The 20,459-nt window shown below is 38.2% G+C and overlaps 2 protein-coding genes across 8 annotated transcripts in view; one reads left to right on the top strand and one right to left on the bottom strand.

Annotated features, from left to right (window-relative positions):
* Positions 1-2,078: 2,078 nt before the first annotated feature.
* Positions 2,079-4,424, bottom strand: LOC129778642 (CLIP domain-containing serine protease B15-like). 6 transcript variants are annotated; one of them, XM_055785682.1, is made up of 5 exons: positions 4,134-4,380; positions 3,874-4,017; positions 3,450-3,815; positions 3,057-3,364; positions 2,079-2,988 (listed from the first exon to the last, which is right to left on the bottom strand). In XM_055785682.1, exons 3-5 carry the CDS (start codon positions 3,732-3,734, stop codon positions 2,235-2,237), a joined length of 1,347 nt encoding a protein of 448 aa, XP_055641657.1. In that variant the 5' UTR covers positions 3,735-3,815; positions 3,874-4,017; positions 4,134-4,380; the 3' UTR covers positions 2,079-2,234. The 6 variants fall into 6 exon arrangements, with proteins under 6 accessions (XP_055641657.1, XP_055641659.1, XP_055641655.1 ...); XM_055785684.1 differs by having other exon boundaries at positions 3,450-3,615; positions 3,737-4,017; positions 4,134-4,379; XM_055785680.1 differs by having other exon boundaries at positions 3,450-4,017; positions 4,352-4,424.
* The window catches only part of LOC129778638 (phenoloxidase-activating factor 1-like), a 131,303-nt gene continuing 114,909 nt past the window's right edge, over positions 4,066-20,459 (top strand). The window contains exon 1 of one of the 2 annotated variants that reach the window (XM_055785665.1): positions 4,066-4,418. The gene's annotated coding sequence lies outside the window, so the exon portion shown is untranslated. The remainder of the gene's footprint in view (positions 4,419-20,459) is intronic. The other variant, XM_055785671.1, reaches the window with a different exon arrangement.

Here is a 20,459-nt window from a genome sequence, read left to right on the forward strand (position 1 = left end):
CGTAGCATTTACTTACTGAAAATCTTTATGCCTCCCATAGTGGGATACTTCGGCTTTCCCCAAAAGGTTCCACTGCCATTTTGCACACATACAAGCTTTAATAAAAAACAAACAGATTTTTCTAATTTCTGCTTGGAATATTTCAACATTTCACACACGGAGGGAATCACACCAAATGCACTTCGGAAACGTGCAACTTTAGTGTAACTTACTTTCCACGCAGAATGTCCCAACTTCGAGTGGCATACAACTAAGTATAGATCCAGTAGAGCACCCTTATAATGAAATAGTTTAAATGAAATGGTAATTGAGAAATTCAACGTCATATTTGTAAAAAAAAACCATTCAATTTCGACCAAATCCTCTCCGTTTTCTTTTAACATTGTACATAAGGAGAGATACCAACGCTGTCAGACTTAACCGTTCCATTTTCAATTCAACTTGTTTTGTGTAAGTCAATATTCTGTAATAAATTACAAAACGTATTAGAGCTTCCGACTCAAAAAAAAACCTTATGCAAGTAGTGCACATGGGGGTCTTCGTAGCCACTTGGTTACGCGTTCGCTTCCTAAGCGATCTGTCGTGAGTTCAAACTCAGGGCCCTCAATTGACCATCTTTGTGTTGTTATAAAAAAAACTACGTCCACGCAAACATCATCAGCGATGGAGATCGATCCATGGTCGAAATTAGATCGATTCATCCATACAACTGCTCTGCTCTGCAAGAAACATCGGGCTGCTGTTCTATAAATAACCCAACAATGATCAATATCAACTGTCTCCGCTGTCCGGTCTGCTGAACAATGGAAGAACAGAAAGAATACCCTTACGCCGAAATGGCTACTACTGTGTAATTTACCATAATGTAATGGAACAGAAAACTTAACGCCGAAATGGCTACTACTAACTACTGTGTAATTTACAGTTTATAGAAACATAAACATATGTACATGTACACGATAAAAACCCGGCTCTGTTACAGCTAAAATGCTAATGAGCCTAATAAATAAATAAATGGGATAAAAAAAAAGTAGTGCACATGAAAACAAGAAGTGATATTTTGGGTAGTCGTTTGAACAAATTTTTGAAAAACGGGAACGGTCGGGAACGGGCTCGGACCGAATCGATTCCGGGTGGAACTAGCTCTATAAGATTCATATTGCATTTGTTGGAATGGGATCATTCGTAACACCAGTCTGTCAAAAATGCTTGAATCCGTTGCCGAATCAGGTAGGTAGTCAAATTTTAGGAATAACCTGAAATTGGCGAAAACTACCCGTGTGCAGAAAGAAGCATTGATTGTAAATATAACTGTGAAACGGGGAAAAACCTGAATTGACGCGCAGGAAAAAAACGATGCGAACTATGACCTATTATGGGATACTGTTTCATTGGTAAAAAAATAACGCGATAGTCATGAAATCAAAGAAAAAAGACTCGGCCACATGACATATAGCTGACAGGTTGATGAGAATTGAAGTTATGCGATATCTACCTACTTTGTAAAACAATTTATAAAATTATTGATTATTTTGTTCGAAATTGACGACTGACACTGATGTATGCCGATGGCGCCGTATGAGACAATGACTGACACCGATGACCAATTTTAAACTTATTGGGCCTGATTCTCGAATACACTACGAATACACTTCACGGTGGAAACGGAATTAAACGTATTCGTGATGACATCGGTACGGTGTCGACATCTGAAAACGAGATTAGTTTCTCACTAAACTTATCATTATAATATCAAATTATCTTCAGATGAAATTTTTGTATGAAATTATTATATCACATGAAGAATACAAAGTTTTCCACTCACATTGAATACCAGTTTGATACGAAGAAGTTAATTTTAATTAATGAATTTTTATTTGAAAAGTGCTCATTCTGCCTGAAAACTCAATATTATCTTCGACACTTCACTAACTCGTAAAACGTAGTTCAATGGCGTGACGTTTATTCCGTTTCCACCGTGAAGTGTATTCGAGAATCAGGCCCATTGTTTGGCGCTATCGTTCAACATGAGTCGAATTGAGTGATGAGTCGAACTATTACAATAAATAAAAGAAATATAACCATACGTGTATGTATTTATTGAATATAACTTAGATACTAATACAATTTCTAACGAAAACCTGTTAGTGTTTGATGTATTAAGAGAAACACACCACAAACAACAATGGGTTTCATGTTTATCTTTTGACGGTCACCATACAAACAGAAAGCTGCTAATTTGTAACCTTCTTGAGCCAATACCGGAACGGGGCAATATCCGTGTACTGCACAAACCTTATGTCGTCACACTCGAGCGTTAGATGGTCAATCTGTCCTCTCGATACGATGCCTCGCAGGAAGTATTGATCGCCACTTCTCAACACCAGCCCACTTCCGGAATCTCCGACGCAAGATGTACGATCTACTACTTCTCCACAGAAAATTCGGGCGTTTTCTGGATACGCTTTGGCAAGATTGAAATTACACAGCTGCCTGTTGACGATGGTTGTATTGAAGTGGCTTCCAACTGACGGGAAGCTGCCCCATCCCATCACAAAACCCTCGAGGCCGACGATTCTCGAAAGATCGTTATCGCCTTGCCACAAGCAGATCGGGATGATATGGTCGGAGAATATCAGCGCTTCACTTAACCGCAAAACGGCCACGTTTGCATCGTTCAGCTCATCCGCGGCATCGTACTCCTCATTTGGGATTACTGCTTCGATGGCGGCAAACCTCACATTATCAGCCGAAATGATGTTGATCCTGTACGTTCTGGGAGTGGCAACGATTCTTTCCGAAGGAATGTATCCATTGTTTTCATACACGCAATGGGCGGCTGTGATGAGATGGTTCTTCGTGATAATCATACTGCTACAAATGTAACGTAGATGCTGTGGGTTAATGCGATCGAACAAAGGAACTATCCAGGGCAGCTCGTTGTTGGAACTCTGAGAAAGGAAGGCGTCCGAAGGTTTCCCGCAATCGCTGTAAGAATGTACATAACTAGTTAATAACCATGTTGTAAACAGAACTATATTTGTGTTCATACTTACAAGTTTGACTGTGACACAGGTGCAACACGTATAGGTTGCACGAACTGTGGCCTGATTGTTTGGGTCACCAATTTCCATTGCCGCTGGGGTCTCCGCGGGAAACTCGTTTTATTTAGATTTATAACAGTAGATAACTTCCGCGAATGATGTGCGGCGCAAATGATTTTATCATTCAGTTGAATGGAAAGTATCCGCGGTGGTGGTAAAAGAGGAGAGAAGTTCACGCGGTAATTGATTGGTAGCCCATGCGAAATGTCATTAAGACTTTCCTCTAGGGTCTTTAGTGGGACAATTGTGGCTTGATGTGGCTAGAAAGAGAAAGGGTATTGGGATGGAGACAACATGTAAGCAAGCAATAATATTGTTTACAATTTGCCGAGAAAAGTCACTTACCGCTGGTAGCAGATTAATGTCCAACGTTGCAATCTGTCCGATCTGAAGATTGCTGATTTTGATGTGGCCAAAGATTTGGTTTGTTCGCAGATCCTTTCGGTAGGTGAAAACATCAGGACAAGGTGACGTTGGCACTGCAGTGAAAAGTTTTCCTCCTTCGGTTAATCTGACAAATAGAAACAGTATCAAGAAGCAATCCATTTCCAAAGCGGCTTCGGAGATATTATTTTCCAGTAATGCGCAGAAGCGTCTGAATGGCAGGAAACTGACGTGTCCACTGTTCATACTTTGCAATATCCATGCATTTTCTAAACTTGCGACTCCTTTATATACACCCGGTTTCGATTATACCTCGACGCTGCTTTGCTGGTAAGTGGGATTTTCCGAACTGCACAAAAGGGTTTGGGATATTTGTTTTGTCTACCTGTTGTTTTTTTCTTCTGACACATTTTACTCGTACATAAAATATTGGGTCATTCAAAATGTATTCGTGATGAATTTTCACTAGATGGTATTGATGATCACATTTCAGGCAACACTAATTCAATTGTGTCAAAAGAACACGCACCTAAAAGATGACATTTTAGGTTATACTCTTTGTAAACAAAGCAGAAATAATCAAAGTGAAATTGATTCGAAAATGAGTGTAATTTTCCAAAGAAATACGTTATGTGATTTTTTTACTAATGAAAAGGCAAACGCGCAGCAGAAACATCCAATTTACGACTGTATGTGAATGAATAACAAGAAGGTGGTTAATTTAATGTGGTTCTGGAGATTTTAATGTCAAAGATCGCCCTAGCTCTGGTCGACCTGTCACTGAAAAATTTAATTTAACCAAAGTGCGAACTAAGACGCAACGGAATGGACCCATTTCTGAAGCAAATCATCAGCTTTAATACTTTTTAAGTGGCAATGTCACCGCGGATAACGCAATAAAGGATTAACAATGAGGTACAAAAACAGAAGGTAAATACAGAAGCCATCAAACTATCCATATTCATAGATGTGTACACCAGTGATCAGATAGCTGTGACCAAAACAAAGCAGCAAGAGCTTACCACTCACTAACAAATTTCTGGAAGATTTATATGTATAGGAGAAGTGGGGGTAAGACGGACATGTTAATAAGAACATCAATTACATAAAAACTTAAATGCTTACAATTGCAATTATTTCTTATCATTCAAAGTAATGTTTTTTTTTCGATGCGAGTGATATGGACATATAGTGAGATAAGGACAGGTTTCTAATATTCGAAGCTTAGAAGATTATCGCTCGCGAGAGGAATAATTTCGCATCTCATATCATGAATTTACTTTTCCATGCATACCTAGTACAGCTTCTCTATTAATTTACAAACCGAAATATAATCATCAGCGAATTGAATTTTCAAATTAAACCACTCAAAATGCTTAACTCTTTGTGGTCGTTTGTTTGCTCTCAGCCACCACAGCAAGAAAACATGCTTATCTTATATTTTACTCAACCAAGTATCAGTTTATGCTTTTCCTAAACGAAGCTTGATGTCTATTGAACCTGTTCACGAACCAATACGGTGCTCCCATCAGTAATAGATAACGGTACTCAGTATCAAACAAAGTAGTCACCCACACAAAACAACTCACAGTGCGTTGAATGTATAGGAATGTGGGACAGAAAATCAGCAGGATTTAGCCATTGTAACACTTTGGTGCGATGGAAAAAATTGTTCATAAATATCAAAACTACTGTTTACATAAATGTCTCATGTTATTTGAATAATCGCATAAGTGTCTCAAGCGACAAAATCTTTGTTCATCTGAGGTGAAAAGTTCTGATCATTTCGGATACGCAGAAATCATTATTTGAGTAACTACTGGTTCAAACTATGTTGAAGTTGTTAATACATATACATTAGGGTGGCAGCGAAAATGGTCATGTCAAATTTCAAAAACCGACCATGTACATTTTGTTTTTGATCCTCGAAAATCACCCAAGAGGAGTAAAGGAAATGATACAGTATACAGTATGATACCCATGCCCAAATTTAATACGACCGCAAAGGGTTAATATCGAAACGCAAAAATTCTATACGCGGAATCATGTTTGATTTTCGGTTTTTATTTCCCTTTTCCACTTTTGATCAGTATTCATTATCATATGGGTGGTTCAAATCTTACAGAATAACATGTAGAAGGGGTTCTCATGAACAGAAATTTGAAATTCATAAAGTAACTATACAAATCAACCACCTCTTCTACGTCTACAAGGTCTAAGTGAGGTGTCCAAGGATAAATACGCAATTCGTGGAAACAATGAATTTGAATTTGTTGACGTGGGATTACGATTTTTTTTCTCAATTAGCTTTTTATAACCTCGAATATTATTTCAGAATGCATCACAATTTTAGAAAAAACTCTTTAGAAAAAAGTTTAGGTTGCCCTAAAATAGGCCGATGGTTTGCGTGGTTTTGTGGAAGCAGCTGAAAATGGTCCATTCAGAATTCATTTTATGTTTTCGCGAGAAAAACACACGAGATGATAATTTTTCAAAACATTTGATAACACATATAATCAACAAAACGTTTTTTTTTTCCCCCCAAAATATATATTTTATTAAGGCACATGTGGCGTTAGCCTGACGGGGCCGGGAGTTCAATATTTTGACAATTTTTGTCTTACAACTATGTTAGTAATATTTAACCGATTATTCGCGGTTGGCTCGAGGTTAGTATTACAAGTGTTTTCGTAATTGTGATGTTGCTGTCTCCAATGCTCTGTACGTGTGCCCGACACGGGATACTTCCTATTGGGATGCAGCTGACCATTAATCAGCAACGCCCCCCTAGTCTGTACCCCATATCTAGCGTGGTGCGTCTTTCTCGACTCGAGGAATCCAGGATAGAATGGTCACTAGCCGGCGCAATCATCAGCTCGTGTAGAGTTGTCATGAGCGGTACAACCTTTGGCTCTTGTTGAATGATCAGTGGACTGCACAACCTTTGGCCCGTGTATCTGTAAAGAGTGTGTGTATGTATTGCCGCGACTAAGTAAAAGTTTATCGATCGGATAGGAGGGATATGAAACGGGGACACAACGAAGGAAACATCATTAAACGTTGACATCGGCGTTTCTGAGGAACAGGTATAGATGAAGCAGAAGATCAGGATCCCGGCTACCTAAGATATCCCGGACGGGGATATCCGATTGTCTGCCTTGTGCTCTCAGTGCTCTAGAGAGCTGAGAGCGAGCAGCATGGAACCGGATACACGACCAGACAACATGCTCGATGTCGTGGTAGCCATCGCCACAATCACAAAGATTGTTTGCTGAGAGCCCAATGCGATAGAGATGCGCGTTTAGGTTGTAGTGATTGGACATAAGCCGAGATATCACGCGAATGAAATCACGACCTACATTCAATCCCTTGAACCATAAACTCGTCGATACCTTAGGGATAATCGTGTGTAACCAACGACCGAACTCATCACCACTCCACATGCGCTGCCAACTTACGAGCGTATACTGACTAGGAATGTGGAAAAATTCATTATAAGCAATTTGCCTTTCAAAAAGTGTGCCTTCTAAAGCGCCCACCTTAGCTAGCGAGTCCGCTTTCTCATTTCCCGGAATCGAGCAATGAGAGGGAACCCATGCTAAGGTAATCTTGAATAATTTTTCGACCATAACACTCAATAGTTGTCTTATTCTTGTTGATGAGCGTTTATCAACTTTCATTGAGCGGATTGCCTCTATTGAGCTGAGACTGTCTGAAAAAATAAAATAGTGGTCGATGGGCAATGTTTCAATGATCCCTAATGCGTAATATATCGCACCCAGTTGAGCGACATACACGGAACAAGGATCTTTGAGTTTGAAAGAGGCACTGGAATTTTCATTGAAGATGCCGAAGCCAGTGGAACCGTCAGTAAAGAACATTTTATCAGATCCAACTTTCCCATATTCTGCCGAAAATATCGGCGGAATAGAATCGGAGCGTAGGTGATCTGGTATTCCATGGATTTTTTGTCAGATCATGGACAGATCAAAAATGACAGAGGAATTGCAGAAGTAAGGGAAGCAAACTTGGTTGGAGATGCCTGGTGAAGGGTGCACGTCGTGGGTAAGGTACTCATGGTATAAAGACATAAAACTTGACTGAGGAGTCAATTGGAGTAGATTTTCGAAGTTATCAATCACCAATGGATTCATGATCTTGCAACGGATGAGAAATCTGATTGAATCATACACAAACGCGCTTCACCTAACTGTATGAAAACCGACGTGGTGTGAAGGGTCTGGCTGGGTAAGGAAGCAAAAGGACCCCAAACCAAAAGATGGACAATTCTTTTAAAATTTCATCAGATATTCAATCCATTATTTTTTAAAAATTTTGTTTTTTTTGGAATTTGGGCTACCTTAATTTGTATTCAAATGTGATCCTACGCCTTTTTCAGATATGTGTGATTTCTCTTCATAATTTTAAAGCGCAATGCATTGATACCAAAAAAAAGAGGTTTTCTTTTTTTTTGTTTTGAAATTTGTTTTTTTTAAGAATTTTCAGACCCAGTAGTGTTTCAGTTTATATTTAACTGGGATCGCAAGTATTTTATTGATACGCGTAAAGTTTATCAGAATTTTTCTTTTGCACAAAAAAATCAATTTTTCATTATTCGTAATTTTGTTATTTTCAAAAAACCTATGATTTTGTTATATTCGTGATCAAACCTTATCACTGGATACTATTGTATAGGCTACCAAATAAGATATTTTGGCATTTTTTTAATTTTAATTTTTAGATTTTTAGATTTTTAGAAAAGTAAAGTGATGATGACGATGCTGGCCCACCTCATACCCCTACAAAGGTTTGAGCAGGACGATTTATCTCATAGTTAATATTTATTTTCAAACATATCAAGAAGCCAGTATTATAAAAACAAAAACAAAGCGAACTGGCTCTGTTGCAGGCATAAATATCTATCAATAGAACATTAAAAATAGGCATAAACTGCGAAAAAACAAACAATGTTCCTATCCATATTGACATTGACATAGTCATAGTCTCAACTCAGGCCCAAAGTTTTTTCAAGTTTTTTCAAGCATGTCAAGAAAATTTCCAACCCGGGAAGATCCTTGACTGATTGGGAATTGAACCCAATATCCAAAAGTTTCAACTTAGAACAAGAGATATGCTACAATCAGAAATAATCGATATAACCATCTGATGAAAGATAGTTTACGACAATTCTGAATGAGCTATCCTAATTCCAGTTTCCACTTCAGACCCTACATAAAATTTCATTGTGTGTCAGTTTTCTGCCAGTGCTCATTATTAACATTAGTCCAGGCCCACCAAACGCGCGCGAGGCTCAAACTTTCGTAGACAACGCTCGTTTTATTTTTTTTTTATTTTAATAATCTACAATACAATAAAAAAACATGATCATCATCAGTACGAACATGGTAGTTTGAGATACCTATAAAAGTTTTTAAATTTCAATAATTAGTAAACATAAATAAATTAATTTACAAAAAATTTTCGAAACCCTGTTTACAAAACAGATTTAACGTGGGAAATACACATTCTCTTGAACTCTGCCATTGTTGCCGCTCGTTTTATTTTCCTGGGCATCGAATTGAAAAAAATGTATTCCTTTGTATAACAACGAGTTCTATGACCTACTGAATATAAAGTTAGGTGTTCTTGCATCATCCGCGTTTCTAGTGTTGAATCTATGAACATCACTTTCTCTTTCAATTCGATCATACAAATATCAAGGTAGCATACCGTTTAAAATTTTAAAGATGAACACCATTGTCAAATAATGAATTCATTGCTTCACAGATAACCACTGTAGCGCGCGCAACATCAAATTAGAGGAAGTGTATCTATTACATCTCAAAATCAAACGCATGACCTTGTTTTGTAAACGCTGCAATCTTGTTAATTGTGTATTGTTTGCAAGGAACAGGATCGACGGACAAAAGTCTATATGTGGTGAGATCAATGATTTATATAACTTAATTTTACAATTTATTGTCAACTCTTTTTTCAAACGACACAAAACGCCGTACTTTTTGGCAATCTTCTTGATAACATTATTAATATGAGTCTTAAAAGTTAAATTGTCATCAATGATAACTCCTAAGTATTTGATTTCTTTCACGCGTTCTAGTGTCTCACCATCTATTTTAAAATTAACGTCAATACTGGAGTTTGCTGAAGAAATTAGCATGTATTTTGTTTTGGCAACATTCAATTTCAACTGTTTGAATTTAAGCCACTGAGCCAGAGAATGTTAATCTTCGTTTATGTGTTTCTCGGTTTCTTTTATATCCTTAGCTGCGATGAACAGGACAGTATTATCCGCGAACAAATTAATGTCACAATATCGTAAAACCTGTCGCAGATCATTTATATATAAAATAGAAAAAAGACGGGTGGGTAATGTCGGGGACATAACCGGAGTGACGTAGGACTATACAAAGGGGACAGCTCTTGTTAAATATATATTTTAAATATATTGTTTTATTTTCTTCTCCTACGTGAATACCTACCTATCTACCTGAAAAATGGATGAGTGTACTGTTTACTCTTTATGAACATGTTGGTGGTTCTGAAAAGAACCTTTGGCGTTGTGTTTTTGCGTTTTTTGGTTTCCCTTTCGACAGTCCCCTCTGGGCTGGTTTTATTGTGGCTCTCCACTGGGCTAGAGGCGAATGAACTTCAAAGTTTAAAGCCTCTTAAAAACAAAGAAAGAAAGAAAGAAAAATATATTCATTACGATTTGTTCGCTCGTTGGATTCACATGCAGGCTACAAAGGGTCCTTTTCAGGATCACAAAATTATCTTCAATCTAAAGAGTTTATTGTTTTGTTATCACTCGATATCCCCATATTGTTCGGCTAAACCTTTCTGTTTAGCGATTGCGTTTGCCACTCGTCACAGCTTTCACAGTTGGAAAATTTCTTCCCATCCAGCTTTGTGACATGTTGTACAGTAAATTACATTCAATGCGAGGTTTGTTTTAATGTTTTAGAAAGCATTGAACTTTATTTCCTAAACTCTTTTTTGGAAGGTTTAATGGCCCTGAAAAGTGCCTTGTTTTATGGAATGGTTCCAATTTAGAAAACTTAGTACTCGTGGTTTTGAAAATAAAACCATTTCGAACGCCCTCGATGCCGCCTTGTTCTGGATTTGCCACCAAAGCAGTTTGTATAAAGAACAAACTTTTTTTCTTCTGCTGATGCCGTTTTGCGATTGCGTTTGCCACTCGCCACTCGCTGCAACTGCCTGTTGTTGTCTTGATGTGTTCTGTTCTGAATGCGGGGTTTCTTATCGTCGCGAGCAGCTTCACCAGCCAACTCGATTACTTCGGCGGCCGAAACTATATAACGCCGACTAGGTGGACTGGTGCACTGGTACTAACGCGCTCAGCCTAGCTACCCTTGCGGGGAACTCCAGACCAACACGGTTCGAGCGGGATTTTGTCTTTCCCTTCACTTTTCCTCCTTTACCATGTCCAGACATGGCTGCTTGGGTTGGTTTGTTGATGTGTTGTGATGCGAACCGATGTGGTGTACGGTTTGAATGAGAATGATCGTTACGGCAGCGGAGCGGGGATTTTTAAGCTGACTGGCTGGCTCGAGAATTTCGCATGTGTGAGACAGCGACCAATGTTTCGTTCATTTTTTTTTCTTTTCCCTTTCCAATCGTGCTTCATTCTATTTCGCTGCTGCTCTGGTTGCCCGTTTTGGTCGGTACGATTTGAGGAGCACAAAATGGACCAATCAAAAATGGGCACATAGTGCATTTCGACAATGCTTGATATTTCACAATTATTCAATTATTTATCTCAAGAAAAATGAAATGTTATTCGTTATGATAGATGCGTAGATATATTTCCTATCAATTGATGCAAAAACTTTTGCGATCTATTGAGAAATGCTCGAGTTATAAGCGTTCCAAATCTTGCATTTTTTCCTACTTGTTCAGTGCCTAGATTTCCATTTCACCCCCTATATCTTCCGGTTAGACGTAGACCTACGTCAATAAACAAAATGGGCCCTAAGACACTTCCCTGCGGCACCTCGAGTGAGTTGCCGATGGGATCGGAAATAGAATCATTAAAACGAGTCTTTTGAGTTCTGTCGCACAAAAAGCTTTCGAACCATTTGTACGACATTCCTACAATTCCCTTGCGCTCTAATGTTTGTAACAATGAGGGCCTAGAAATTATTTAAAAAGCGCGTTTAAGATCCAGAAATACCGCAAATATAGTCTCTTTCGCCTCGATATTCTCTTTCCATTTTGCCAACACCAGATTCAGTGCGGTTTCACAAGAGTGTCCCTCTCGATATCCCGACTGTTCCGGTATTAGCAAATTGTTGTTATCTACAAAATGCATCAGCTGGACTTTCACAACAAGTTCTAACATTTTTTTCTAATATGTACAACATGTTAATAGGGCGGTACTCTTCGGCTTTATCCGTCCCATTGACTTTGGGGATCGAAATCACAAGGGATACCTTCCAAACCGTTGACACATGCCCAGTAGAGATTCATTTATTAGGTCCAGTAGATCGTGTCCAATAACATGAAATCAATCTTGTATCACTTTTGCGTTGACATTATCGATACCAGCCGATTTTTGCAATGAAAAACAAATATCTTTTAACTCAGCAAAAGTGATAGGTGAAAAACAATCTAGTCTATAATTGATAAAAATTGGCTGTATTAATTCGTCAGGTTCACTGACCAAGTCAATACTTTGGTTGATCAGCAGAACACTATTGACCAAATAATTGTTGAATTTATCGGCAATAGTTTGGCAATACTTCATTTCATTGTATGTACAAGGTCTGTTTGAAAAGTATCGCGACTTTGGAATTTACGCGGGTTACGTATATTCGATTCTAGATTTTTTTTGTGGCATTATGTCTAGATTTTTTGTGGCATTATGTTGGTATTCATGTCTCTCACTTATGCTGACAAGTACGGCTATTTTGAATGATGAGTTAATTTTTGACAACTGCTTCTCTTACACGTGTTTTGGTTCATCTTCGAGCTCTACGATGATACCATTAAATGCGGATAATGGAAATCCACGCCCCACGCCCCACGATTTCATTTTAGTCTCATCAATGTTCTAACTGCTACTCGCCTAACTATCATCTGGCTTTTAGTACATTATCTGTATTATTATTATTCTGTTTAATCACAAAGAAACCTTTTAACTTAAAAAGTTTTTTCGTTAAAGTAGGAGAGGCAAACTATTATATATAATCTGTTCAAAAAAAAAAATCACAGAAATCTGAGAGGCTGTACGAATGGTGTGGACTCAGTCAATATTTTGTGTATTTCGCAAATGATTATGTATGCTGTCGAGAATGAAGTTCTCGAGGATCGAGTGAGACAAATGTCCCACCATAACATCAAATTCGTCATATGGTGCATTGCAGGAATATAATCCCACTCACGATAGTGGTATCCCCCTGGCGACCACTCTCACCTCACCTACCAACATACCATATGTGTATATTTTCCCTTCTTGTGCATTCATGGAAGAAAATTCCCATACACAATTCATATATACACCACCCTCACTTTTTAGCTCATAAGCTCGTGTGCCGTGAGGAACCCATACATACTCAGACGAAATGTGATTTGGCGCCAGTCATGCATGTACACATTTTCCTCATTTAAAAAGATTATTTATGGGGAAAGCCGCCATAAAGAATTCCAATCGCAAGAAACTGAACCGACCGATTGTTCGGCGGCGGAAATGGAAGTCTGTACACAGGCAGGGGAACGATCCAAAGATTAAGCGTTTCCGTTTGGTGGCTTCAACGCTTGGCGCCCGATTGGACCGGAATTGACGATGCTTGTGGTGGGATGTCCTTGTTCACTGTACGTATACTAGACCATGAGCCTCGTGATGGTGGCGCATCGGGAATAAATGACCAACTATTAATTATCTCATTCGACTAAGAACTGAGTGTTGCTTCGTTGATTAGCAAATATTGCAAAAATGATTAATCTATTTGATCAAAAACAATCGTGCCCTCGGGCCGGTGGAAAACTGGTATGTCTTTAAATGATGGGTTATAAACTTTATAGATACCCAAGTTAGCCGCAGGAGGGGTAATCATAAAATCATCTCAACTCAACCGGAACTTCATAATTTGTTTTTCGGTTTACCTTGGCAATAAATTCAAAATATAGACCAATCCTGCCATGGTAACAAAGTATTTGATTTGTTTCGGGCACCCTGAAAGGAAAACTTTCGTTGATTGATATCGAGCTGGTAACATATGTTGGAATCCAATCTGATGTAATAATTTCACATTTTTATTCTTTCGAAAGCATCGGTTGCCTCCATTTCGTTCACGATATTTATGGATTGGTGGGTGAGATCTTTAACACGCTTTGGGATAAACTCTACCCGCTCCGATGAACAAGTAGCTTGTAGTGAAGGAGTATTTCGTTTTTTTCCTTCGCAGCGACGAAATCCAACTGCAAACAGAATAATGTACTGCTAATATTAAACTTTCATCACTTGTCGTCATATTGGATCCTGGCACGAAGCTTTGAGATGGGCGCCCTTCCTGCACATGATGACCTGCTATGTGTGACTAAGATGGTGGTTGGATTTTTGTTCGTCTACACAGTTCGAGGACACATATGTGAATGTGAATTGGAACTGTAGATTTTGGGGAACTGTTTGATGGAATGGCAACAAAGCGAAGTAGATGTGATAAATTGAAATCGGAAGATTTGACTTTTATCAAGAAATACTGTATTATTTTCGTGGAAAATTGTACCATTGAACTGGAATCAATCCGGAACTGATCAAACGGAGATCGTCTGAGTGAAAACCGAACCGTGCCGATGGAAGCATTTATTTATACATCAGCTGACAACCGTACCATGTTGATGTGTGATATGTGTGACTGTTTCAAAATAATAACTTCGAATACTGTGGGAGTAACTAGTATCGGAGACAGCTTCGAATCCAATTGATGCGATGGAGCCGAGCAATGCGCGAAAAAATCACCACAATATGAGCAGAATACGGTCTCGCATTGCCAAACCCGTAAAACTCATGCTGCGAAACCCATTGAAGCTTTTATAAAACAATGAAATTGAATTGAAATGCCATCGAATTGAATATATTTTTGGATTGCTAATGACGGATCTCATGCCATCTCGTCTCAGGAGTTGGCAGCACTATCTCAGGTTGTAGTGAAACGTTGGGGTTGTAGAGACATTGGTCATTTGAGCAACTTTGCTTACCTAGAATCTACAAAAATACTATTTTTTTTAGAAGAACCATAGTTTTTATCTCACATTTTTAATACATTTCTAACTCAAAACCAATGAGACCTACAAAATTTTGGTCAAAAAAGAAATAATTTTTAGAAATGAAAATATATTTTTCTCAAAAACGTGTTTTTTAAAAACTTTCAAAAAATATATACGAATAGCCCATATAATAACCAACAGGTCATCCATACATCGAAGAATGAACACTTCCATAGGAAAAAAGTTTTTCTAACAAAAACTTTTTCATGTTTTCTTAGAAAATATTACAACTAATTCTAATGTTATTTAAAATCAAAACAGCGGTATAGTGTACATATTCGGAAAAATTTAAGATAATACAAAAATATGGACTTTTGTCAACGACTGTTCTCTTGTAGCTTTTGAAATATATGACATTTTTGTATCGAGACTTTTGTGTGTGTGTCTTCTCGGGATTGACATGTTCTCGATTTCGCTATCTACTACATAGGTTGCTTAAATATAATAACGATGGTAAACTTAACTGTACCTTATTCTCCTCAAACAGACAGATAGACGCCCACCATAAAGTACCAGAATATGCTAGAATTGACCTGACGTATGTTACATACAATGGGTTCATTGTGTAAGAATCCTGAAAATGGTAGCTAAATCGTTTAGTAACGCACAACATATTATTTGCTCTATGCACGATTGTATTATAATGATCAACAAACCGACTAACACGAATACTTACAGTGACTGACATTATAATATTTATAGCAGTGTTGCGCGGTGCAAAAAACTATATTCCCAAAATTTGTTTTTTTTAGAATTTCAAGACCTAGTACTGGTTCAATTTATATTCAAATATTAGGCTGTCAAAAAAGTTCTGCGGTATTTTTTTTGAATTTTCATTTGTTCATAAAATTAGTTACAATCATCTGTTTTAAGTCAAATATGCGCCGTTTTGTTCGATGACTTGTTCCCAACGAGATGCCAACTTCATAATACCCCTGTTATAGAAGCTCGCTTCCTTATTGGCAAAAAACTCGGATAGCCAATTTTCACAGGCCTTTTTTGTGGCTAACTTCTGACTACCTAGCTCGTTCGCCATGGACAAAAACAGGTGGTAGTCACTTGGTGCAAGGTCCGGACTATACGGATGCAAAAGAACCTCCCATCCGAGCTCCCGGAGCTTCTGGCGCGTCACCAAAGAAGTGTGTGGCCTGGCGTTGTCCTGATGGAAGACAATGCGGCCTCTGTTTATCAAAGATGGCCTCTTCTTCATGAGTGCTACCTTCAAGCGGTCCAGTTGTTGGCAGTACTGGTCCGAATTGAGCGTTTGGCCATAGGGAAGCAGCTCATAATAGATTATTCCTTGACAATCCCACCAAACACACAGCAGAACCTTCCTGGCCGTTAATGAGAGCTTGGCCACCGTCCGAGCCGCTTCAGCGGGCTTCGACCACGACCGTTTGCGCTTCACGTTGTCGTAAGTGACCCACTTTTCATCGCCAGTCACCATCCGCTTCAGAAGTAATTTTTCAGTTTTTTTTCTGAATCGCTATATGATTTACTACACTGCGTTTCTCAAGTATAGAACCACTCATTTTTTTCTAAGTTTCCAGAAATCGGATGAAATGAAGTAAATAGTGTAGAATACAATAATCTATCTCCATTGATAAGACTGGTCATTTGAACTGTATTGTTGTGTTCAGCCGCGAAACATTCAACAAACTAAAATTCCAGTGTTTAATAACTATAGAACCAAATGGAAAAACCTCTCACTTCTTTACAAAATGAACGCAAATTTAGCATGAATTACGATGTGTTTCTAATTCGTAGGTCATCTTTAGTTCTCAATCAGTTCAATTAACCCATTCGGGGTGGTTACGACCAAGCTGTGCCATGTTGTAGTGTGTAGTGTGTTCTACGCATAGGATACTGCTCGTTTAAGCTCTTCAAATGACTCACACTTCTAGTAAGCTGCATCTACTATTCGTCCGCTCACTCCTCATAAGTTCCTGACAGGGTTTTGATTTGATAAACAAGCTGACCAGTCCAGAATCTGAAGCTCGTATTCTTTAAACCATGCCATGACCTTCCGAATTTTATGAATTGATGCCAAATTATCCAATTATCACACTGTTTCTGATGCAAAAATAGCGGTAAATGATTTTTAAGTACTTCGTTTCCCCTCCTAACTGTTCATTCGTGTTGATGGAAAGCTATCTAAACCAGGTCTTTTTGAGAAAATTCTCCGCAAACCACAAAAATCCCATTTTTAAAGCTGCGAGTCCAAAAACTAATGTGGAAGCTAATCCCATGGGTTTCACTATTTTAGGAGACCTTCTCTGATGAAAAGAAATTCAACTTGAATAGAATTTCTTCATACTTGAAGGTGTTACGCAACGTGTCATTTAATCTTTCAACTCGTTATTTGCAAGCGGCAGTTTGATGGTTTGAGAGAATTTTCTCAAAAAGACCTGGTTTAGATAGCTTCCCATCAACACGAATTAACAGTCAGAAGTGCAACGAAGCACTTCAAAACCATTTAATGCTGTTTTTGCATCAAAAACTATTTGATATTTGGATAATTTGGCATCAATTCATAAAATTTAGAAGGTCATGGCATGGTACAATGAATAGGGGCTTCAGATTCTGGACTGGTCAGCTTGTTTACCAAATAAAAGCCTGTCAAGAACTTATGAGAAGTGGTCGGACAATCTCTGAATTCCCCAAAAACATTTCAATATTTCATGATTTTTTTTTTATACTAACATTTTTGATGAACAAATTTTTTGATAATACAGGGTGGGCCATTTAAAGTGGAAGCATCTGGCAACCCCATAACTTTTGACAGAGATGTCAGATTAACAAATGTCATACCGCGTTGGAAGCGTCATTTCAGTACAATTTTAACCATGGAACAATACACACCTAAACAACGCGCTGAAATTGTTCAGCTGTACATTCAAAATAACTTCTCAATTGTGTTAACTAAACGTGCGTGGAAAAATAAAAATAAAGTTAAAACATCGCCTGGAGACAACACTATACGTCGATTATATGCCAAATTTATATCGTCTGGTAGTGTTGGTAATGCCAGTCATCTGTCCAGACAACGACCAAGACGTTTCGACGAGAATATTGATGCCGTTCGAGCCAGTGTTGCAGAGACTCCATCGACATCAGGTCGCCATCGTTCGCAAGAGTTAGGCATCTTTTTATTGCCATTTGTTCGTGAAAATGAATTGGACAATTACTGGTTCCAACAGGACGGCGCTACATGCCATATAGCGGCTGCCACGACCAAATTATTGCGCGAAATGTTCCCCGGAAGATTAATATCGAAAAACGGCTATTATGACTGGCCACCGAGATCACCTGATTTGACGCCTCCTGACTTTTTTTTATGGGGATATTTAAAATCCAAGGTATACACTGGTAAACCAAGGACCCTGGCTGCGCTGAAAGACAATATCCGACAAGAAATTGCTGCCATATCGGCCGAAACATTGGGCAAAGTGATGGAAAATGCCAAAAAAAGGGCACATTTTGCGGTCAAGGCCAGAGGCAGTCATTTACGAGATATCATAATCAAAAAGTAGTAAGAACAAATCTCCTTGGACCAAAATAAATGAATCTCAAAAAAAAATTTTAAATTCCACTTCTATACTTTGCTATTGCAAAAACAAATCCTTCCACTTGAAATGGCCCACCCTGTATTTCTCGATACACCATAGTAAGCTGCACTTTAAATATGTTTTCAAATTTTCATCTCAAAGCTATTTGGAATGGCGTGCATAAAAAAATTAAAAGTACGTTTATCACCATTCACCATCACCATTTTTGAGGTACCGTATGAGTGTTGTTTTGGAATGTTGGAATATAACGCAGCTATGTTCACGGGGGGACATTCCCTAACAGCTTTTATAGCCTCTTACCTCCGATGGTTCGACCATAACTTACTGTTGCTCTTGCAAACGCAACAAGTGGGCATCTGTTAAGATAAAGAAGGAGGAGATAATCCATTTGTTTTAAAACAAAATGTCCGTCTTTCCCGACTTGATTAGTATATTTTTTCATCAATATTTCTCGAGTAAAATGACAAAACTCACCGCTGATTCGAGAAACTGGAAGAAAAGTGATGGTAAAACACTAACGTACCGAAAAATACTCCAAAAAATACTCGATAATAATGAGCACCTTATTTTCTGCAGACGAAAATTTACATCGAGCTGCTCTTTGCAGATTACTTTATTATTTTCATTTACAATTTTAACAGAAAGCCAGCTAGGTGTACACAGTAAGTGTCAAAGGTATTACACTGTTTTGCAGGTTTGCACATCATTAAAATTTAAAATAAAAATGTAATTTAGCAATCATACATAGGTGTCATACATTTTTTACACTCTGTCCGTCTTTCCCAACTTTTCCCTATATATACACGCTGCACACTCGACAAAGCGTATTCAATTCAATGAGTACATGGAGTCTATTTTTGGCGTACTTTTCTTTTATCCTTTTCTTTTTTCATTTTTACCCTTTTGTCCATGTTATAGAAAACTTTTATGTGTATTCTCGCTGGTAGTAGTTATATTGTTTTAAAACGATCCATTTATCAAACCAATTTTTGATTTCTTCACAAGATCTTCGTTTTTCTGAAAAAATAGCAATCTGAGGGAGATGCAAACTCCCAGTTCATTCTTGCTAGATACTTATTGACAGAACCATGAACATTCAGTCGGGCGTTGTGATGTTGTAAAGTTATCTTGTCGTGACTATTCTTCGATTCCGGTCGTTTTTTCTTCAGGTCTGTGTTGAAAGGTGTTTATTGCAGGCGATACCGTTCAGCAGTGATAGTTTAAGACAGTAGGTGTTTCCAATCGATGTCTTGAGTATGATTTAAGTGATCATCATTCTACGCCTTAGAAAGAGTAGGTTGTTGTTTTCACTTGTGCGAAATCAGTGGTAAAATTTGTGCAAACAAAGTGTTGTTACTTGATTTTTATCGCAGTGGTTAGCACTAGTGGATTACATCTATGTGTTCGGCGCAAGAAGGATAAGTTTGGATGTTTATTTTGTACTTGTAATTTGCGATCAAATTGATGTGTTAATTGGTATTCAAGAAAATCACAACACTTATCACTGTAGTAGTGGTAGTGTTGAAAGCAGCTTGAATACCTCACTCTTGATTTAATTTGCTGCTGATACATAGTGTGTTCTCCCAGCACTTTCTACCAGCACGCGCTTGTGTTGTTTTTTTTTATCTTCATTTGCCTCGCACGGCCCGGCCGATGGCCGGTGCACACGCAGATACAATTGAATGTATTGATATGGGTCTGGTTGATATGTGTAGCCGCTGCTGTGAGAAGATAGAAGATCCGAACACAGAAGCGATAGAGTGCTACGGTAAGTGTCATGAAACAATACATGTTGTATGCTTACCAAGCGCGGTGCGGGAAAATATCGATGTTTTGAGAAAAATAAAAAAAGCCGATTTTGTTTGTGATACTTGTCTCTTGTTACATGAAAATGGTTTCGGAAATAATCACTATGATGACTCCGTCAGTAAAATTTTGAGTAATATAAATGAGCTGAAAGGTTTAGTTGACTTGGCCAACAACTTTGAGCTCAAAGTCAAAGAGGCAGTACGGACGGAAATTGGTAATCTATTAAAAAACAATATTGATATTAACGCAGATGCAGAGGAAACACCTCAGCGGTACAATCTGCGTT

The sequence above is a fragment of the Toxorhynchites rutilus genome, chromosome 3 (assembly GCF_029784135.1).
Source record: "Toxorhynchites rutilus septentrionalis strain SRP chromosome 3, ASM2978413v1, whole genome shotgun sequence".
NCBI lineage: Eukaryota > Metazoa > Arthropoda > Insecta > Diptera > Culicidae > Toxorhynchites > Toxorhynchites rutilus.